Source organism: Oryx dammah, unplaced genomic scaffold, assembly GCF_014754425.2.
Source record: "Oryx dammah isolate SB20612 unplaced genomic scaffold, SCBI_Odam_1.1 HiC_scaffold_27, whole genome shotgun sequence".
In the NCBI taxonomy this organism is placed as follows: domain Eukaryota; kingdom Metazoa; phylum Chordata; class Mammalia; order Artiodactyla; family Bovidae; genus Oryx; species Oryx dammah.
Window position 1 is genome coordinate 109,962,724 of NW_024070211.1, and position 23,368 is coordinate 109,986,091.

General features: G+C 42.2%; 1 protein-coding gene across 1 annotated transcript in view; it reads left to right on the plus strand.

Annotated features, from left to right (window-relative positions):
- The window catches only part of MYO3B (myosin IIIB), a 422,856-nt gene that overhangs the window by 270,902 nt on the left and 128,586 nt on the right, over positions 1-23,368 (plus strand). Inside the window, 4 exon segments of the mRNA XM_040227940.1 lie at positions 5,875-5,986; positions 7,379-7,541; positions 8,827-8,907; positions 21,972-22,073. Of these exon segments, the coding sequence (XP_040083874.1) occupies positions 5,875-5,986; positions 7,379-7,541; positions 8,827-8,907; positions 21,972-22,073 (458 nt within the window).

Sequence of the window (23,368 nt, forward strand, 5' to 3'; positions counted from 1 at the left end):
TGTTGTTGTTCTGCAGCTCAGTCTCATCTGACTCTCTGCTATGCCGTGGATTGCAGCACGACTGGCTTCCCCTGTCCCTCAGTATCTCCCAGTTTGCACAAACTCATGCTGACTGAGTCAGTGATGCTATTTAACCATCTCATCTTCTGCTCCCCCCTTTTTCTCCTGCTTTCAATCTTTCCCAGCATGAGGATCTTTTCCAATGAGTTGATTCATCAGGTGGCCAAAGTAGTGGAGCTCCAGCTTCAGCACTAGTCCTTCCAATGAATATTCAGGGTTGATTTCCTTTAGGATTGACTGGTTTGATCTCCTTGCTGTCCTAGAGACTCTCAAGAGTCTTCTCCAGCACCTCAGTTGTAAAGCATCAATTCTTCAGCACTCAGCCTTCTTTATGGTCCACCTCTCACATCTGTACATGACTACTGGAAAACCATAGCTTTGACCATATGGACCATTGTTGGCAAAGTGATGTGTCTGCTTTTTAATATGCTGTCTATGTTTGTCATAACTTTTCTTCCAAGGAGCAAGTGTCTTTTAATTTCATGGCTGCAGTTACCATCTGCAGTGATTTTGGAGCCCAAGAAAATAAAGCCTGTCACTGTTACCATTTTTCCCCCATCTATTTGCCATGAAGTGATAGGGCCAGATGCCATGATCTTGGTTTTGACCTGTAGCCTACAACTTTACTAAATTCACTTATTAGCTCTGGTAGGATTTTTTTGTTTGTTTGTTTCATAGATTCCATTGGATTTTCTACATAGACAATGTGTCATCTTCAAATTAAGACAGTTCTACTTATTCCATTCTTATAGAGATACCTTTTATTTCTTTCTCTTGTTTGCAATGGCTGGAACTTTTTAAATGCTGAATAGAAGTGGTAATGATGGACATCCTTTATTTTTTCCTAAGCTTAGGGGAATAGTATTCAGTCTTCCACCATTAAATGTGATGTTAGCTGTAGAATCTTCATAGATACTTTATTTTTTCAGATTGAGGAAATTCCCTTGAATTGAGCTTGTTGAAAAGTTTCTTTCTTTCTTTTTTTTAAATTAGTGTTGGATGTTGGATTTTGTCAAATCCTTTTCCTCATTTAGTAATATCATATGATTTTTCTCTTTTATCTTGTTAACATGACATAAAGTTTGTGCGTGTATGTTAAGTAGCTCTAGTCGTGTCTGACTCTTTGTGACCCTATGGACTATAGTCCGCCAGGCTCCTCCTTCCATGGGATTCTCCAGGCAAGAATACTGGAGTGGGTTGCTGTGCTCTCCTCCAGGGGATCTTCCCGACCCAAGGATCAAACCCACTTCTCTTATATCTACTGCACTGGCAGCAGATTCTTTACCACTAGGTCCACCTGGGAGGCCCCCAAAGTTGTTTCTGATATTCCCTTATTGTACTTTTAATATTGTAGGATCTATAGAATATCACTAATCTCATACCTTGTTTTCTTTCCTTTTCCTAACCTATATGGCTAAAGGTTTACCAATTTCATTAACCTTCTCAAATAACACCTTTCAATTTCATTCAGTGTCTCTTCTTTATTTCAGTGATTTTTCACCATGATCTTTATTTCCTTTCTTCTGCTGATCTTGGGTTTTATTTGTTCTTTTCCTAATATATGTTAGAGGTTGAGCTCATGTATTTGAGACCATTCTTTTTTGTTATAGGTTTTTAATGGTATACATGTCTAAATACTACTACTTTTGCAGTATCCCACAAATTTTTGACAGGTTGTGTTTTCATGTTTATTTGATCAATCTGATTTTTCTTTTTATTTCTTCTTTGATACATGGGTTATTTTTCCATAGAAGTCTGTTCATAAATATTTGGGAATTTTCCAGATATTTTGTTGATTTCTAATTAAATTCTGCTATGATCAGAGAATGTACCTTGTATGACTAAGTCATGGGGTTTTCTGCCCAGAATATAGCCTATTGTGGTAGGTGTTTCATATGAAATTGAAAAGAAAATGTGTTCTATTATTTTTAGCTGGAATTTTCTATAAATGTCAGTTAGGTTAGGTTGGTTATTCAAACCTTCCATATCCTTGATGATTCTTTTTTTTTTTTTTGGTCTACTTGTCCTATCAATTATTGGAAGAGGGTACAGAATTCTCTGACTATAATTGTGTATTATTAACAAGATACAATTAACAGTATTAGCACCTGCAGCATTAATACTTTTAGGCTCATGTATTTTCAAGCTATGTTATTAAGTGAAAAAATGCTTAGAATGTTTAGTTTTTTTGATGAATTGACCTCTTTATCACTATAAATAAACTTCTTTATCCCTCATAATATTTATTTGCTCTGAAATCTACTTTGTTTATACTAATATAACCAGTCCAGTTTTAATTTGAGTAGTATTAGTATGGTATGTCTTTTACTTTTAACTTATTTTATATTTGTGCATTTTTTGATAAGAGTTGATGATTCAGAGAGATTCTTTGCAGTGGTTTAAAGATATGGCCACAGATTACTTGATACTTAAATCCCTTTAAGAAGTAAAACTTAAATTCTCTCATTAAATGTAGTCTGGACTTAGTGACTTGCTTCTAATGAATAGAAGAATATGGAAGAAGTGATGGTGTATCACTTCTAAGCCTCAGTCATAAAAGGCATTACAGATTCCTTCTTGCTTTTTCTCTGGGATCCCTTGTTCTGGTAGAAACCATCTTCTGTTATGAAGATACTGAAATAGTCCTCTGAAGAGGCCCACATAGCATAGAACTGAGAAGCATCCTGTCAATAGCCAGAAAGAAACTAAGGCTTTTTACCATTAGCCATGTGATGGCACCATCTTGAAAATAGATCCTCAAGCCTTTAGATGACTGAAGCCCTGGCCAACATCTTGACTGTAATCTCATGTAAGACCCTGAGCCAGAAATGCCCAGATAAGCTGCTCTTAAATTCCTGACCCTCACAAACTGTTAGACAATAAATGTCTACTCTTTAACCCATTAAGTTTTGAAGTTATTTGTTATGAAATAACTGGTACATCTAATTTAACTAGTTTAAAAACTCTTCCTTGAAAAATTTGTATTTCATACAATAAAACATTTTAGGCAGAAAACTAAATAACATTTTTGGATAGAGATTTTTCAACTGGATATTTACTCTTTTAATAACTTATGTTTTAATAAGATAAGGTCTTGTAAAATTTATCACTTTCCATAGAGCTCTGAAATAGGGAAGGGCTCTTAGGTCGTTGGAGGACCCACACGAACTATGTGGAACCCTTGATACTATGTGCAATATGTTGTATCAAGAGCATTTTCCTAAGAAAAAATGTTTATAGCTTTTACCAGATTTTCATAGAGTCTTCCACCACCCTCCCCTCCACCTGAGTTAAGAACCACTTATCTGGTTCCCATTGCTCCCTGTGAAAATTCAGATACAAGTGACTTACCTATGGTTAGAGATGAAGGACCTCACCCTTAACTCAGAGCTCAGACTCCAATCTGAGAGATGAGTTCTACCTATCAGAGACAGCTCAGGGCAGAACTGGTGAACAGCTCAGGGCAGAACTCTTGAATAAAGAGATAGAACTAGTCTTTACAATGTTCTCAAGTACTCAGACCCTCAAGACAAATCTTTACATGTATTATTTTGCTATTGCATTGTCTCTTGCTTATTTAACTCATCAAGCTGCTTCAAGAAGAGAGTGGAATGGATCTTCTCAAAAAGATGTCCCCTTGGTGGCACGCCTTTTATCTTTGTGCCTTTCGTTTCATTTTTGCCCTTATATTGAAGCCTTGAAGCATACAGAAGCTTGGCCAAAGTGCTTATTTGTCTTGTTTTGTTTTTAACCATATTATCTATTGAATACTCCGTGGAGAAAACACACTGTCCTGATACCTCTCTGACCTGACTACTGCAGACGTATCACTTAAATGCTCCCTTAATGTTTTTTGAAATCTTCACTCTTGACAGTACTGTTATCCATCTCTTTCTGAACTAAAAGCTATGTATGAATGTTATTATCATAATAAGAGATTTGAATTGAAGTGCTAAAAATCAAAGTTAATTTCTAATATTTATATTAATTCAAGATATATTCTGTCTATTTAGAAATTGCTAAGAAGCATCCATGGATGCCCCCAGAACAAGATAAATCCTTGAATGGATAGTTAGAACATATCTTGTGATCTCATATACTGCATAGTTCTGGTCATTCATTAGATTATCTTTAAATATTTCATCACTAAGAGTACTGAGCAATCATCCTGAGCAAGCCTGTTGGATTAAGGCCAAGGAAGCCCTTAATCATATTATAAACATATAATCATTCCATATGTTATTTATAATATATAGCCCATTTTATAAATGGCCAGGACTAAAGGAAAAGAGAGTAGGGAAGTCCTGCTTTTATCAATGACTTTTACACCTTAAGCTATCTGTACTTTACCTTTCCCAAGACATTCACTCCATAGAGATTTGCCATCTATTTCTACCACCCCCATGCACTCTAATACACAATCTTTTTTGCTTTAGCCCAAGCCAAATCCAAGAACCCATGATTGAAACTACAGTCCTTGAGAAACTAGGGCTAAAGAATCTGTGCTGATGCCATGAACTGCCCAGACCTCAGCCTGACTCCTGGCTGTCCCTCCTCCCACCTAGCTCCAGGAACATTTACTGTGAACAGGTTCCTGGGCTTGGCCAGATGACCTAGCATGGTCCTGGCCACCATTCAGGGGTTCTGAGAGAAAACTGTTTCTCTTCCTCAAAGGTGGAAACAGCGACGCAGAGTCTTAGAAACATTCTCAGAATCTCTGAATGCAAATGTTTTCAGCAAAATCAGCATTCAGTCCTAACTTGTAAAACAATCTTGTAGCACAAAGATAAAGTTAAATGGTTCAAGTGCTAATCAAGTATGTTTATCTTTCCATAAACAGAAAGCATGGGAATATTTGGTAAGAGGAAAGGACATATTTTATATTTTTGTGATTTTCTTAAAAAGTAAAACTGGCTCTACATTTTAACGCAGTTCTAAAATAACAGATCACCCTTGTCTGAGGAATGACAGGAAAATCCTCTGACAAGGAAATATTTCCAAGTGGTTGAATTTAATTACAGATGGCAACAAGGAGCAGAGGAAAGATGCTTCAAAGTTGTTAAAAGAGAAACTAAGGTAAAGGTTTCTAAAAAGGTAATATATTCAACATTATATACATATATATGCATACACATGTATATAGACATACCTATGGACATACACACATATACATATACAGACTTACATATATATATATATAATTTTGGTCATGTTCTTTGAATCTACCCAGAAAGTCTTTCGTCTGAAAGTATGGAAGTTTATTAAAATGAGTAATTTAGGAAGACAAATGTGGTTTTGGTGATTGTCTCAAGAAAACATACCCACTTTTTACCTTGAGAGAGACATAGAGCTTAACAGACAGAATCAGTAGTGTCAGGCTATGATCAGTTTTGCTCTCTACACATTGCTTCAGATGGAATTTTCAAAGCAGAGCCAAAATTCATACAATGAGATGACAAATTATTTTTAAAAGAGTAATACATTTAAAATGATAACTTTTGCTGGGAGAGCTGTCTAAACTTCAGTTTTTTAAAGGATTAGATACTTTGATTTTGCATGTAAAAGATGCCAAGTATGCTTTGAATATGAATTACAAGCAATACTAAAAGGAAAATACACATAGCAGAAAATATGAAAGTAGATAAGAGCTAATAAGCATGAATTGTGTGTCTTCCACTACCTAATACACTATTATTGATGCTCAACAAATATTTGATACTGAAAAACTAGACGTGTCAATGGGCCCAGAGCAACTCTATGATGCTGAATCAAATGGTGACTAAAAATGCTTTATTTCACTGTTCTGTTTTATAGGTATTATTACTTGGCATTCAGAGCACATCAAACACCTCTTGCTAGCAAAGAGAGTTGCATCGCTATCTTGGAAAAGTCCAGATTAGATCACTGGCTGCTGGGAAAAACAAAGGTAGTTCTTTCTTTGTTGTTTAGATTGTCACTTGAGATGCTCTGCTGTGTACCTCGGTCTCTTATCAGTGATTTGAATAGCTCTGTAAGTTTTGCCGCTTACCAGACAAGACCCCAACCAAACAGTGATCTTTGCTGGTCTTGGGTCTGGAGTCCCAGGACCTCAGACACCAAAAGAGGAGAGTTTGCTTCCTGTTCTGCATGTAGTTTGAGAACCATTTAACATTTCTAGAATGAGATCTTTGAGCTCATTTTTAAATGTCCTTTTTTCCAGTGCTGCTTATTCCAGCACTGCAGGCAAACACACAAATCATGTTAATGACAATAATGAGTATCTCTTATACTTTTGTCCTTTTTTCCTTAGACTCATGTTGTATACTGCCCACTCTGATTAGTAGTCTCATCATGTCTAGCTTTTCATTTGGGGAAACATCATATTCCTACAAGATTTCAGGTTTTTGTGGTCCATTCTGAATTGCCCTACAATGCCAGCCTTAGCTTTAGTGTGGATGGCAATGCTGCTGCTCCTTGGCAGAAATTAGATCCCTGTGGCCCATTCAAGCCCCACTCCCTCAGAACTTCTGTCGGCCCTGGTCAGTTTTTCTGCTTTAACACCTCCATCAGAGTTGAGGGAGAAAAGCTGAGAAAATGGAACTCATGGCAGAACTGAGGCCAGCCTGGAGAACATTTAGGATCTCCTAAAACCCTGTTAACTTCATCGTCTGTATATATTAATAGTCCCACATTGGCTCGACCTTCCAAGGGGATTAATTGTATTTGCTTCCAAGAAATCAGTAACGTTAGCATAAATCAAGTCACTGTAAACTTTATTTAGATGATGTTTTAATATTTATGTTAATTTGTTGGAGCAGAGTGAATTTCTGTGTGGGAGTCTGTTATTCTTGTTGTTTAGTCGCTCAGTCGTGTCTGACTCTTTTCCGACCCCATGAACTGTAGTCCACCACACTCCCCTGTCCATGGGATTTCCCAGCAAGAATACTGGAGTGGGTTGCTGTTTCCTTCTCCAGGGGATCTTCCTGATGCAGAGATCGAACCCGCATCTCCTGTATGGGGAGGTGGTTTCTTTACCACTGAAGAATCATTGGCAGGGTTTATCTGAACCTGGTAGCTCAGACAATGAAGAATCCACCTGCAATGTAGGAAACCCAGTTTTGATCCTTGGGTCAGGAAGATCTCCTGGAGAAAGGAATGGCTACCCACTCCAGTGTTCTTGCCTGGAGAATCCCATGGACAGAGGAGTCTGGTGGGCTACAGTCCATGGGGTAGCAAAGTGTCAGACACAGCTAAGCGACTAACACATTTCTTTACCCCTGAGCACCAGAGGAGCCCTTGGGAGCCTATATGTAATGCTAAAACTGATGTCTTATTTCAGGTTTTTCTCAAGTATTATCATGTCGAGCAGTTAAATTTGCTGCTGCGGGAAGTCATAGGCAGAGTGGTTGTTCTGCAGGCCTATGCCAAGGGGTGGCTGGGAGCCAGGAGATACAGAAGAGTCAGAGAGAAGAGAGAGAAGGTGGCTGTTGCCATCCAGTCAGGTAAACAACCCTGAATCTTGGCATTTCATTAAGTGCTTGAGGCCACTCACCTCTTGTTCTTCTCAATGGTTCCTTTTCTTCCCTCCCTCTTGCCTTCAGCAAATATTTTTCAAGTATCTACTGCAGGCCAGGCCTTGTGCTTGGTCCTGGGGGTATAGCTGTGAGCAAGACTGCCACAGTCTCTGACCTCCAGATAAGCAAACATTCCATCCTTACCCACAGCAAGATAGAGGCAGCGGCAGTGGGTGGATGTAAAACCCAAATCGCACAGACATGTGCCCCAGCTCCCAGATGACCCACCTCAGACACACTTCATGTCCTTTACCAGGTTTTCAGCATCAGAATTGCTACTGTCACATCAAGGAGGCTTTTCTGGCTCAGACGGAGCTTGTAAACCAAGGCAGCTAATCACTAGGCTCTGCCATACACCCGGCCCTGTCAGTGCCTCTTTGCAGACACATGTGTCCTTTGTGTCTCAAATAGCATCTGAGCTCCTGCGCTCCTGCAGGCAGTTGTCCCAGGTCTTGAACACAGCGATGATTTCCTCTGTGTTCTCGTAACCCCGAATCATAGCGTCCACTTGGACTTCATGACCTCCTTCAGTGACATGGAGAGCTGTCGCGCTCAGGGAGGAAGTGAAAAGGAGAGCTGGTCATGCTCCTGGTAGCAGCTCAGTGCCTAGTACTCTGAAGGACTCAGCGCCCTGCCCCCTGCCCCAGGTTCCCTTTCTCTTCTCTTCATTCATTTCCCATGCATTTTCCCTTTCCGTCACACGTTCCCTCCCTGAACACAGTTCTTTCTGTACATAGTCTCCCCTTACCAGACACAAATGTGATGCTACTAATCATCATTATTTATTTTTCTCTCCTTCAGCTTTCATGTTTTATACCTTTGTCCCAATAAAAAATACAGAGTGAGTCAGGCCATTCCAGTCCTCTCCTACCCCTCAAGTCCTGAAGGCAGAGCTCCCTCCGTGGGTTGGAATGGCAGGGGCCCACCTCACTTGGACAGGGCTCCAAGTGATTCATAAGTGGAATCCAGAGGTTGCAGAAATTCACTGCCTGAACCAAAACGGCTCCTTTCAAAAGCATCTTGGAGGCCGAGCTGAGAGTACAGAGAGGCCCCTCTTCCCCACCATCACTCACGTAGCTCTGCTTATTTTGTTCAGTGAGAAAGCAGTGGGGAGGAGGAGAGGGGCAGAGGATTGGAGGGAAACAGCTTATATCAATTCTCTGGCACATTCTTAAATTAATGTCATTCCTAGCACATGGTTTTATATTTTTAGCCTGGAGAGGATATGATGCTCGGAGGAAATTTAAGAAAATAAGCAACAGAAGGAGTGAGTCTGCTGTTCATATTCACGCAGGTAATTAAAACATCATTTTCATAGCATCCACTTGGAAATCTTCTGTGATTAAGTTCATATGAGTTTCAAAAAGCTGAAAGGTTAATAATTCAGGAGCACTGGAAGAGGAGTCAAGAGTTTTGGTGGGGTCTAGTGCTTGTTCTGATTCACCCCGCTCCGTGTGATGATTGGGAGCACTGGCCACATGCCGTACCTTGGCTAAGGGTGCTCCAAGTCGGTTCTCTTGCATTCCCAATTTTATAGAGGGGGAAAACAAGGCACAGAGACGTGAAATAACTTGTCCATAGTCACACAGCCAGTCAGAGGCCGAGTCAGCATTTATTCACAGCCAGTTTGGATAGAGTCCATTTTACATACTGCCAACTGAGCAATTCCCATCCTCTCCTGGAGTCACCCGTCCCTTGTCTGCAAACAAGAACATTGGCTAGAAAGGTCTGAAAGGTCTTCCAACCTTGGAATTCTCTAACTATATGCTCAGCCTATCTCTTCATAGCACAGAGATAGGAATAACTCAGGTACTTGTGTTTCCCACACCCAGGCCTGTGTATGACTGCAGTGGTCCTCTGGGCCCCATGGGGTTAGCATGCTGTGGCTCAGCTTGTAGCTGCCTGAGCACCTCAAGCTCTGGCTCCCAGGTCACTCTGCTCTTCTGCAAAGGGCAATATCCCCAGGGGTTGTGGGGCTCAGCTCCCTCTGTCTTTTGAGGCTGCCTGTGCCTAATTGAGGCTTTGGAAGAGACCGGCCCCAGAGCAGACACACCCAGGCTCTGAGAGCACAAGATATCAGAGACAGAATGAGAGAGAAGTGACCAGGCCAGTGGACTAGCAGCAGAGAGAGAGAGAAGATTTCAGATACTGCCACACTTGGAACAAACTTTTAAAGGAAACAGCTGCACCCCTTTTGAAGAGATCCCTACTCAGAGCCTGGCTCCTTGGGGCATTTTTCAGAACCCTCTGACCCTGTAAAGGCCAGACAACTTTATTCAAAATGTTTGAAAGAGTGTCATTTCACCCCCAATGTGCAACTTTTAACACCATGCCCTAGGAATTCTAAGCTCTACAGCTTCAAAGCATCAGGAAGCAGGATGCAGCTCTAGTTGCAACAAGTAAAACAACTCAAAATGCATTTTCTCTCTTCCTCCCCACTGTCCAACACACACACACACACAGTTCCCCTCACCCTCACCCACACCATTAAGAGAAGATACTGGACTGATCTCACTGTTTGGCTCAAAGCCTAATATGTATTTTCAGATATAAACTTGGAGCTTATCTATTGTTGACTCCCTTATCATAAAGTGTGTAGGGTCATAAGTCAAATTTTCCCTCTCTGAAAATCACCTTTAGATGGCTCCCTTTTGGACTCTGTTATTGCCACATGCATAAGAACAGACATCAGAACATGCATAAGAACAGACAGGCGAGTGGCTCCATCATACCAGGACACTCGCTGCATCTTTTCAGCGCAGCACCTGTTGGGTGACACTCGGGAAGGGTCCTTTTGTTTCATGGGACTAGAGAGAACACATTTCTTTAAGTAGCTTCTTTTCTAAAAAACCTTGGAAACACCCTCCTTCTTAGCCTGGCAGCCAGTGTCCTGCATATCAAGTGGTATTGGGAGCTTCCGAGTCCCCATGGGCTTGGGTGGGCATGTAGTTATTGAGGGTGGTACTGCCACCAGCTCACCCTCTTGGCAGGAGAGTGTGACAGCCAGAGCAAAGGCGGGCAATGTCTCATTGCCCTTCGGCCAGCGTCACGGACAGGAGTTGAGGGGCCGGTTTTGTGTTAGCGGTAAAGATACTCAGAGAGGGTAACGGCATTGGCAATTTTATGGGCAGATTACTTTTACTTGAAAATGTTCTCCTCCTTATCTTTTGATTCAAAGGCGGTGTTGATCTAAAAGCAAGACAGCTCATTCCAATGTCTCTGTTTTGGGGTGTGCTCTTCCTAAAGTATAATCCTCTCCTTACAAGCTCTTCATGTCCCTGGGACATTTCAAGTAGAACAAACTCCAAATATACGAGTACTCTTACTTTTGAAGCCTGTAGAAGTGGCTTAGGGATGCTATCACGACATAACATTTTCTGGGTATTTTCTAAGGTTATTCTCTAATTTATTATTTTTTCAACAAATCATTTCATTTGAAATGTAGACTCTGCAAGGTGTTTGGTTTATATTTCAAGTTCTGGCCTATTGTCTTTTTTTTTTTAATCATGCTGCAGCACTATGTTATATAGTTTTTGAAAGAATAGCCCTTGAAATTTAGGAAGCATTTGGCCTACATGTTGCTACAGAGCGGCGCATATTGAAATTTGTTTTCCTTTCATCTCCTTCCCAATAAAAGCAGCCGCTCGGCTTATCCCTTTAGCTTCCTCAGAACTTCCTTTCAGAATTCCCGATCTATTACAGCACATTCACATACCAGAAACAAGATGCCTTTTCATGCTGTCAACCTTTTTCATCTGAAATGTAAATTAATTCTTGCTGGTATGCCTTGACAGAGATCAAAGTCAGGGTATTAACCTTCCCGGGCTTTCTCCAGGAATCTGTCCCCAGGACAGGGCTTTGGCTGTTAGGAGACCAGTGTCAGTGTTAGGGGCCCTCCTCGAGGCAGTACTTGGCCTGGGCACCACCATCTCCAAGTCCCAGGGTCCTTTTGGAAATGACTCAATCAGTACTTTAAATCAGGTGAGCTATGATCTGCCGGGCTAGACTTGGGAGAGACGAGCCTGCTCGTTTGAAATGTGGGCCGTTCACTCAGACTCCTGGAGCTGTTCAAGTGGTTCTGATGGCGAGTGATCTCAGCGGGCGTGATCGAGGGAGGGACAGGGCTCCAGACTGGAAACCTCTCCCTTTGCTCCCTGGTATTTTCCTGCCTGTCAGTCTTTGAGGTAGGCCACATTTGCATTTTCAAAATAAACAGATGCCTTTCAAATACATGAGCTGGTGGTCTCAAGCTCTCCGTGGGCCTGAACTGTTCACTAGCCAGTGAGCAATGCTGGAAAAGAAAACAAACGGGAAACATGCTAGGCACATGCACACACATTTCCTGTGTGCAGAACATTGTGCTGGCAATAAAGGGCCTTTGTGAGATGTGGGTTCACAGGGAGAGAGCCTGCTGAGGATCTGGGCAAAAGTAGCCTTCCTCAGTTTCTTTTTTCAAGGAGAGGGAAACAACTTCAAATGTCACCTTGGTGAGAAGTGGCATGCTTTATTGTGTTTTTATTTTTGATTAATGCTGATAATAGGCTCTTGCTATGGGAAAACATAACAAAACAATTAAAAATATGTACTTTTTTAATCAGAAAAATAATTGCAAACATATTCCTGTTTGGATATATGGGGTAGTCTAAGTAAAAACTAATAGTTGTCACCCCATCACTAATGTATTGGTTTTTTTTTCTTAATGAATTCTTAACTTTCAGAGAATGGATATAACTAGATTTTGTCAACTAAAATTGCATACATTCCTCAGTAAATACTATCAAAACAAACAACCTGCAGGGAATTTTTTTTTAAAGATCTACAATGTCTCATTCTCTAAGTTTTTGAAAGCACAATTTTTAAAAATTACCCCTCTAACTCAAGATCTGTTTTTTAAGCAAGAGCAAAGTGCCAGGCTCCTCATCTCACGGGGGAGAAGCCCTCAGTGACAGTGGAGCCTGAGGGGCTGGGAAGGAACTTCAAAGTGTGTCTCAAGGAGGAGCTGGCTCTTGCAGCCTCTTTTCCCCTCTTTCCCCTAGCCCTCCAGGAGCAGGAAGAGCCCATTGGTTTATAGCACTTTCTCATCTAATTGCTTCAGTGCTTTGGAAATTGTTTTCTCTTTCTCTCTGTTATCTGATCAGCTTCCTACTTACTCCCCTCCTTGGTCCTACAGGGGATAACAGCACTAATATCTATTGCCATTTCTCCTTCTAATGCTCTCTGAGGGGAGTGGTTTTTGGAACGGCGTCCTCAGTCCTGTCAAGGCTGAGAGGCCCTTTTCCTTGAGCCTGTGAGCAGGCATTTTAAACCAGCTGCAGCTGGAATCCCTGGGCACGTCATGTGATGCCAGCCAATGGGAATTGCTTTAAATGCAGTTTCCAAAGAGGAAAGCAAGCATAGAATCCAGACAGGCTCTCCCCCTTCTCCAGGTTAACTTTTTTAAAAGTTTGACCCCACATCATGACAAAACCAAGTTTTAATACTTAAAATGCCTGAACTCAAACCTCTCTAAGGGTAAGCCTTCCTCCTAGTCTTTTCTAATTTTGAAAGGCTGATTCCTTTAGCATTGTTGGTGGGTTGGCAATGACTGGGTTGTTGCAATAATTTCCTAGAACTAGATTTCCAGAAATATCCCTAGGTGCACAGAACAACTATATTTTAAATTAGGAAATTTCATTTCATTCCCTTATTCAACTACTGTTTAAGTAACTGCTTTATGCTGGAGCTACTCTCAAGGTGAACAATGGAATTTAGTTTGGGGCTTCAGATTCATCTTCAACACAGAGGATTAAAAAACATGCTTCCCTCAAATGGACGCTGTTTGTATAATCAAGTACTCTATGTTATGTCAGCACTCCTTGGAAGGGAATTCTGTTAAACACCAAACAGTCAAAATCATTATAATATATAGCTGAGGATATACTTTGAAATGGGTTCCCCTGGTGCCTCAGTAGTAAAGAATCTGCCTGCCAATGCAGAATATAGGGGTTCAATCCCTGGGTCAGGAAAATCCCCCAGAGAAGGAAATGCCAACCCACTCCAGTATTCTTGCCTGGGAAATCCCACGGACAGAGGATCCTGGTGGGCTACAGTCCATGGGATTGCAAAAGAGTCAGACATGACTTAGTGACTAAACAACCAACAACAATACATTGAAATGGCCCAAGCTTCTTGTAAAAATGATGAATCAGTGCATAAGCACATTGTTGATCACAAGTCAAACAGTAGCGGAAAGTCAAATGAATGTACCCAGTGAGGGAAAATATCAGACAGACAGGAGGAAAACAAGCATGCTCCTTTATGCATCTCTATCATTCCACCTCATTCCATTGTTTCTTCACTTGTTCTGTTTCTGTCTTTTGGAAATATTCCTGGTCGTTTTGCACAAAACATGTGATTTCTCAAAATATGAGGGAAGAAAAATTCCAAACTCTTATTGGCAGGAGCCAGCTACCTCTCCATTCCTGGTATTTCAGGCCATTTCCACACAAGAGTAAAACAACATCTAGGGGAAGGAATTAACTGGTGTACCTGAGCTTGAGATGAACGGAGAGCTCACACTAGCTCCACTGTCTTCCAAAGCTCTGATTAACTAAAGGAAGGTGCCTTTCAGGCTATATGAGGGTCCTGCAGAGTCCACTTGCACTGTCTGGCCTTCCCTGACTCTCTGTAGGTAAAAATCTGCAACTGGTTTCTGACAACCACAGGTATAACTTCTTAGAGAAGGAGAATGTTTAGGGGTGGGGGGGTTGGTTAAGGATTGTGATTTACTTTGAGAAAATGTGCCTTGTCTGTGAGCTGGGTCAGGACATATAGAGAGTTCCAGAAACATGGCTTCAGGAGAGACAGAGTCTGGCCTTAGCCTCGAGATTTCTGTCAAGAAATGGGCTCTGCCAAACCTTACTGGGCACAAGCAGTAAAATTCTTACCATGAAGTAACTTGTGATGCAAAGGAATGTCCTTTGTTCTGAAATCAAATTATTGCCCACGTTAGAATTAAACACCCAGCAGGTAAAGTACTGGTAACCTAATTAACAGTTAGAGAAGAAGCTGCAAAGCCAGTGTGGAACTGAGGTCTGCTTTTTCCTGATATCATACTGACACAGCATGGAAATGCTGAAGATGAAACTTTGGTGCAGTGGTTGGCATCCCAGGACTCAAGATTAAATTTCAGAGTAAACCCATAGATAGATAGAACCTCTTTGGGTGGGAATCATTTTCTCCCTTATGGACTTCATGTAGAGCTCCAGAATCTGGCTGCAAAAAGGCAGTTCTTCACATGGTATCCTTACCACCTCACCATTGAGTGAAGCAGCATTATAGTCAATAGTTGATTAATAATGATGTCAACAACACTCTTGAATTGTCTTTCATTGTTTCACATAGAATCATAAAATGTGATGTCACATTTTATGAAACCCTTATTAGTTTTGGGACTCTGTCCAAGTAACAGTAAAGAAACTTTTAGGGGGAAAATTAACTGTACTGTGACAAGAATTATTGAACTTTTTTCCTCAAAAGACTTCTGTGTGTAGAAAAGCAGATTTTGTTTTCTCCCCAAACAGATGAAACAGAAGCACAGAGAGTCTACATAAGTTGTCTCCCCTTATGTGTTACATGAGCTTAATGATGAATATCAGAGCCCTGTTCTGAGTCTTTACCCAATGCTCTTTTTAGTAGACCAGCTCTAACATTGGTTTCCATCTTGGATATGGCACCAGTCAAAGCTTTGGGGAGAGTTTTATATACCATCCTAAGCATGTGGACTTTGGAGTCAAAATTACTTTAAATCCTGGCTGTACCACCAGGTTTGTCATATGGTTTAGGGGAAATTGCTTAACTTCTGAACCTTAGTTTCTTTAGCTACAAAATGGGACTCATTAAGGTCTAATTCTCAGGACTGTTGTGAAGATCATAGCAGGTAATTGACACAAAGTATCCCGCATGGGACCTGGCACATGGCAGCTATTCAGTAAATGTCAATTTCCTCTCTGTCCCCACTTCCTAAGTATGAAGTTACTTGAGGGGAAAAAAAAATGAGTCTGTGAAATACTCTTCTATGATTAGAATAATAATGTTGTAACTTCAGAAAGATAAAACTATTTCTCTCACTTTTGGAGGAAAAGATAGTGCATGTCATATCTCAAATACAGTTATAATAAAACCTTTATAAAGGAGAGAATTTTCTGAATCTTATGTCTTTGCCTATCTGACAGGGAAAAATTAAAACACAGCAATAGCATGTGAAAGATTTCAGGCAGCTTTCTTTTTGTAATGAGTTATGATCCATCATGCCAAGAGCGTGGTTCATTTGTGTGGATACATTTTCCAGTGACCTCAAAATTATTATGACTTAAGTGATATGCTCCTGACATCATTTTTCCCACTCATGGGTTTGAGGCCCTTCTGCAGCTTGTTCTGTAAAATAGCAAGTTTCCTCTGTACCCCGCCCCCAGAAGTCAGGAATTCTAAAATCCAGGAGTTGAATATCACTAAGACTGCTGCCTCCTGCTGTGGAAGGCGAGTTGCCTTTGAGATGTCTGAAGAGTTGGAAGATATGGGTGAGCCTATCATGTTTAACCCACAGCGACAGGTGATTGGCAGCATAACAGCTGAGCAGCAGCCACTTGGCCAGGAGTTCAAACCCCAACACGAAGAGCCATACCAGGATCATGGCTTGATTTGCTGTGGCCGTGCAGTCTGAATCACCAAGCACAGAGGCGGAGGAAGAGGTGACAGCTGGTAGCCATTCTCGTCAATAAAGTTGTGATGGGTGAGATGTATAAGCAACCACAGGCTGCTAATTTCAGAGACTTTGAGCCAAGTGCTTAGTGTCAAAACCAGCTATGGTCAGTGATGCAAACGTTTTGTGAAGTGTCCCTCGTTGACAGCAAGCTCTTCCCCCAGACTCTCCTCCTAGTGGGTTAGAAGCAATTGCATCCTGCTGTCCAGAAACAATCCAGTTTGGGGAGAAGGAGGCTTTACCCTTTTTATTTTTTAATTTGGTAAATTTTTTAAAGTCAGATTTATTGAGGTATAATTTATATATAGCGAAACTCAGTTTGATAAAATTGGATGATCACATATAGTCAGGTAACCCCCAGCACAATCAAGAAAAAGACATTTCCAAAGAGTTCACTCATGCCCTTGCTGTCGTCCATCCCTTCTGCACCCCCATCTTCTGGTGACCAAACTGGTTTTCCTGTCCCTGTAATTTTATGTTTTCTAAAATACCGTGTAAGTGAAGTCATATAGTATGTAGATATTTGAATCTGACTTCTTTCACTTAGCCTAATGCTTTGGAGATTCATCAGTGTTGCTCCATTTTCAGTAGTTTGTTCTTTTTCATTGCTGAGCAGAATTCTGATCTGTGGATGTGCCACAATTATGTCCATTTACCAGCTAAAGGACATTTGTTTCTAGTTCCTGTGATGATGAATAAAGCTGCTATAAACATTCAGAGCTTTGTCGTTTTAAGAAAAATTTAGAGCAAAGTAAATAACTTTGTTTTATAAGAAGCCAGAATGATACTGGAGGTAGGAGTTGCTTCCTTCTTGACTAACCAATAGAAATACTTATTTTTATAACATCTTATACTTTTTGCACAGCAATTTACAATTCATACATTCACACAAAGGACTTCCAATCTCCTTATTCCTATAATATCCTAGTAATGCTGAGAAGGAGGTTAGAGATTTTACCTCATTTTACAGATTGTGGCTAAGAAACCTCCCTGCAATTCAGACTGCATAACTCTTGATCTCCTGTCCTTCCCTCAAAATGTATTTTGAACATCCTGTCGTTCAGAACACTCTGCTGGATGCTTTTTGGGTGGTCACGTAAACTACATTAAAATACTGAATTTTTTTCCTTCAAAAGATGGAAAGAAAAGACAGTTGGTTGCTCTACATCATATATCATCAGGGAAATAAAATTAAGACATCAATGAGATACCACTGTTCACCTATTAGAATAGCCAAAATCTGGAACACTAACAGCACCAAATGCTGGTGAGAATGTGGAGCAATACGAACTCTCACTGCTGGTGAGAATGCAAAATGATGCGGTTACTTTGGAAGAGAATGTGGCAATTTCTTATAAAACTAAACATACTCTTACTACGTAATCCAGTAGTCATTCTCCTTAGTATTTACCCAAAGGAGCTGAACATTTATGTCCACACAAAAACCTGTACAGGAATGTTTGTTTAAGACAACTTTATTTATAATTACCAAGTCTTGGAAGCAAAAAAGATGTCCTTCTGTAGGTAAATGGATAAACCATGACACATCCACATCCATAGTCTTCAGTGCTAAAAAGCAGTGAGCTATCAAGCCACTAAAGACATGAAGCTGGAGAAGGAAATGGCAACCCACTCCAGTATTCTTGCCTGGAGAATTCCATGGACAGAGGAGCCTGGTGGGCTACACCCCATGGGGTCACAAAGAGCCAGACACGACTGAGTGACTAACACTCAAGGACATGAAGGAATCTCAGACGCATTTTACTAAGTGAAAGAAGCCAATCTGAACAGAATACATACTGTGTGATCCCAACTATATGACATTCTGGAGAAGGCAACACTATGGAGACAGTAAAAGGATCACTAGCTGTGAAGGGGTGAGGAGCTGTGAGGAAGGACAAATAGGCAGAACACAGAGGATTTTCAGGGCTGGTGACAATACTCTGTGTGGCACCATAATGATGGATATGTGTCATTATAACGTCCAAACTCATAAAATATATAGCGTCAAGAGCAAACTGTAATATAAACTATGGATCTGGGGTAGGTATGATGTGTCAGTGTGGGTTCATCAGTTGTAACAAATGTACAGCTGATGAGGGATGTTGATAACTGGGGAGGCTGAGTATGTGTGGGGGCAAAGGGTATATGGGACACCTCTGTACCTTCCCCTCATTTTGCCGTGAACCTAAAATTGCTCTAAAAATATAGACTTTTTAACAAGTGAGGGGGACAGTCCCAGATGAAACCTGGCCTACCACAGGCTTGAAAGGAGGACTAAGCCAGGTCCAACTAACACAGTCACAAGGAGCGAATGGTCTGTGACGCGTCCCTGCCTCAATCCTTTTTGGAAGCAAGCAGGGCATAAATTATAAGAAGTGAGTCCAACCTAAGGCTGCTGGGAGTCAGGAGACAGGAGAGCCACTGTCCCTAGATGCCTGAAGGGAAGAGGAATTCCTCAGTGATGCTCCAGGACAGGCAGGAAGTTCATCTCCAGGGGAGAGGAAAGCCTCCCTCGTTAGCCTCCACGTTAGAGAAAGTGCTTACCAGATGAGACTTTCTTTGAACTCTGTCAAAGTTTGATTAATTTGAAATTAAGTAGTGAAGAATCCCATGGATGGAAGAGCCTGGTAGGCTGCAGTCCATGGGGTTGCAAAGAGTCGGACACGACTGAGCGACTTCACTTTCACTTTTCACTTTCATGCATTGGAGAAGGAAATGGCAACCCACTCCAGTGTTCTTGCCTGGAGAAGCCCAGGGACGGGGGATCCTGGTGGGCTGCCGTCTATGGGTTCACACAGAGTCAGACACGACTGAGGCAACTTAGCAGCAGCAGCAGCAGCAATGAAGAATCAGAGTGGAAATGCTCATAGGCCTAAAATTACTAGATTTGTTTTGTGTGGTAGAGGCGGAGGCCAGGCCTTGTGATACAACTGTAGGAAAAAAAATATGTCAATGAGATTCTGCCCTTTAAGAAAAGAATTCGACTTTGGGCTGCTTTTGGTGGCATTTGCTTGTTGGACCTCCCACAAGTTGGCCTCTTTAAATTCTAGTAAAATGGCTACTGACCAGCTGTAACTCCAGCCAGAAACCGCATGGGTTTCTCGTTCCACTGGCCAGCAGTAGTGAGGAGGGGAAACCTGGGTCTCTGCGCCTCGTCTGTAAGTACCCTCTGTGCCAGGTCCATGGTGAGGACAGGAAAGCTCATCAGGCGAAGATCACCAGCCAGGAGACCTACCCAGACAGTGTCCCTGCTGGAAGCAGTGCCTGGGTCTGTCCTCTAGGTGGGTCATCAAACACCAGGCAATGCCAGAGCCGCCTCCTGCAGCAGCCAAGCTGTGGGACTCTAAAAGGCCCAGGCACGTGAATAAAATAAAGTCTGAATTTTATTTCCATTACTAAGACAGTGGGGGTTAGTGGTTTTTAAATGTTTAAATAAATGGGCTACACCCTGTAATATTTAGGAATTCAGACTTCAGGGCAAAACTGCATGAGTTTAAATCCTGACTCTGCCAGCCTCCAGCTGTGTGTGATTTTCTTGGGAAAACCTTTTAAGCTCCCTTTGCCTCAGTCTCCTTAGTTGTAAAATGGGAATGATAGTGGTCTCTACCTTTGAGAGTTCCTGTAGGAGTAAAGAGTTTAGGACAATAGGTAACCATTCCCTTCTCCAGGGGATCTTCCCAACCCAGGGACTGAACCCAGGTCTCCTGCATTGCAGGTGGATTCTTTACCATCTGAACCACCAGGGAAGCCCAAGAATACTGGAGTGGGTAGCCTATCCCTTCTCCAGGGCATCTTCCAGACCCAGGGATCGAACCCAGGTCTCCCGAGAGAGAGTGTGTCCTAACATGGCCTTAACATGGCCTGTGTCTTAACATGGCCATCTTATAAGGATACTGATGATTGGGTTTAAGACCCACCTTAATCCAACAGGACCTTATTTTAAACCAATTATATACGTATACACCCTATTTCCAAAGAAGGTTAGTTCTGAGGTGTGGGGTAAACATCTCTTTGTATGCTCAGTTTCTGTGTCAGAATGCAAGCTCCATGAGGACAGGGACTCTGTGTGCCTGCTTAAGTGTGGTCCAAGGCAGCCTGCATTGCTTATCGCAGAATACTTATGGGGCTGCCTGCAAGGAATGGAGAGACATGGTGCCACCAGGAGGGCCATGCTTGAGGGAAGGGAGAGAGACAGGATAGAGAGAAACACATCTGAGGAAACAGAAAAGGAGAATGGTCCCAAATATTCTAGTATGGTATGTCTAGAAGCATTTTTGGCAGAATTAGAAACAGCCTGAGTCAGGAAGCAGTGCAAGACGAGAGCAAACAGCCTCTGGATCACAGGCCAGGGAGGAAGGAGACAGGACAGAGTTAGGGTTGAAACCTCAGGGAGGAGCCTGCTGTGGAGAGGAGGGCCCCGCTGGCAGGACAGTTGCTTCTAAAGCCAAGGAGTGTAGTTGGAAAGAATCTGGCTTCTCCAGATACCTGAGGTGGTCTGAGATGTAGGGACATTTTCAACCCATTGTGACCTTGTGGGTCGTGGAGCATGGAAGAAGACCTGGGACAGCCGGCAACATCCCTGCAGCACTTTCTCACCTGAGCCATTAGTGGTCTTGGTAGAGAAGTCTTTAGATGTTTACCACTGTGAAGTAACCTAGTTCAGTTCAGTCACTCAGTCATGTCTGACTCTTTGCGACCCCATGAACTGCACCACGCCAGGCCTCCCTGTCCATCACCAACTCCCAGAGTTTACCCAAACCCATGTCCATTGAGTCAGTGATGCCATCCAACCATCTCATCCTCTGTCATCCCTTCTCCTCCTGCCCTCAATCTTTCCTAGCATCAGGGTCTTTTCAAATGAGCCAGCTCTTCGCATCAGGTGGCCAAAGTATTGGAGTTTCAGCTTCAACATCAGTCCTTCTAATGAACACCCAGGACTGGTCTCTTTTAGGGCTGATCTTCTTTAGGATGGACTGGTTGGATCTCCTTGCAGTAAGTTAACTGTAGTTACTGAAGTAAGCTAACTGGACTATGAAAAACTGCACTGGTGATGTTCCTCCACTAAAGATAGTGTGTAGTCTGCCTTTTCCATGAGAGCATAATTGACCATGGACCCACAAAGCTCAGTGGACAGGACTGCAAGACAAAAGGAATAGAGAGAGGCCTGCCCCAGGGTAGACATGCGGAGGGACAGAGGGGGCCTCATCCCTCTTTTTCTCCTCAGGTGGTGCCACTGAAAGGTAATGGGAATGCTGTCCACTTGTCACTCCTGGAACCCCCACCTGCTGCACTCATGACCTCGGTCACCCAGCTCCCTATTTGACCAGTGTAATCAATGAGACAGGTTACCCAACCTCCCCCGTGTCACCAAGCTGGTAGAGAGTCTGGCCAGGAGACTTACTAAGTCTCCTGTTCCCCATACTTGTGCCCTTTCACAGCCACAGTGTTAACTCTTCAAAATAAGCTCCAAATCCATGGCTGAGATTCATCACCTCAGAGCCTCAAGCCATAAGAAGAATGTGGATCCCCCTCGCCATGCTGTATTCCCCACTTTGGTAATTCATCCAGGTGGAGGGCATAACTCTGAGAAGATGCTGTTTTGTTTCATTCCACAGGGTGCCCTTCGGACCAAAGCAGTGATCCACAGCCCACCATCACAGGCGGTCCCAGTGGAGCTGCGCAGGGTCAGTTCTCCAGTGAGCCTGGTGACCACAAAGGTGAGGTCATTACAAGTTTGGGATGGGTGTCCTTTATTTATGGACGCTCCAGAGAAGAGTCCAGAGCTGGAAATGATCACCTGATGTGATCCCTCTGTCTGGCACTCTTTTGTTTTTTCTACAGGTGACGGCTGATTAAATTCAGGGGCAGCCTTGCAGGGGAGCCCCTTATCTCTGGGGCTCAACCCCTCTGCAGAGGCCTGGGTGCCCAGCTACTTGTTCACCGGGGAAGATGGGCTAGTGGCAGCTCTCCTTGCCAACTGCCTCCCTTCAGCCCATCCTCTTGGAGCAGACACTGACATGTTTCTATCTTATTTACCTTAAGACCTTTTGAAAGTTTAGCTTCTCAGGACTATCTTTCTATGATCCTGACACTGATACGTTGAGCATATTCATAGGGGGAAGGAACACTGTGGACAAGAAGTTAAAACTTGAGTATCTAGTCTAAGCTTTCCATTAATTACCATCATTGTATAATGAGAGAATTGGACTAGATCAATGGTTTTCAAACATTTAAAAGATATTAGAATCCTCCATTTTTTTCAGTTTGAACGTCCCTGAACTTCTGCTTGAGAATCAACTATGATTTTAAAAATACGACCTTTAATGCTGACGCTCACATGTATGAAATGTGAGGCTGAGTTGCCCTGAATCTCACCATAGAGCTTGGAGGTACAGTGTAACTCCAGGCCCAGCAGTGAGGTCTGAATGCTTCCAGCTTCTTTGGAATCTGCAACCCAGACTAGGTTTCAAGAAAATGCACAACTGAAGCCTCACCTCAGGGCAAGGAGGTTAGGCAGAGGGAAAAAAGAGAAGAGGGGGAGCCCCAGGAGCAGCAGTGTTTTTTGAACTTGAGGAGGCTTGGAGGTGAGACAGGGAGACCCTTCAGTTTCAAAAGAAGGCTGTCTAGATGTTACAGACCTACAGTCTAGATCTGTTCTCCCTAGCAGATGTCAGAAATAGGAGGTCTTCCTGTTGTAATCAACACACGGTATGGTTTGTTTGGCCCGACCAACTTTTTTTTTTTTTTTTTTCTCAAACAGAAAACATTGAACCCAAATGTTTTCAAATTGGGTGTGCATCCTCTGGTTCTCCACAAACCTCATTTGTTACCTTAGTGACCTCAAAGGCATTTTTAATTTGCAACACCTGCTATGTTGTTTTCTTTTTTTTTCCTCCTGATGATTAAATGCTCTTTCATTTTATTTCAAAATGTGAAGAATTGCCTCAGTTCTTCTGGGAAATATGAATAGCTCTAGAGTTCAGTCTGACTCTGGAAGGCTTTGACTCCTCCA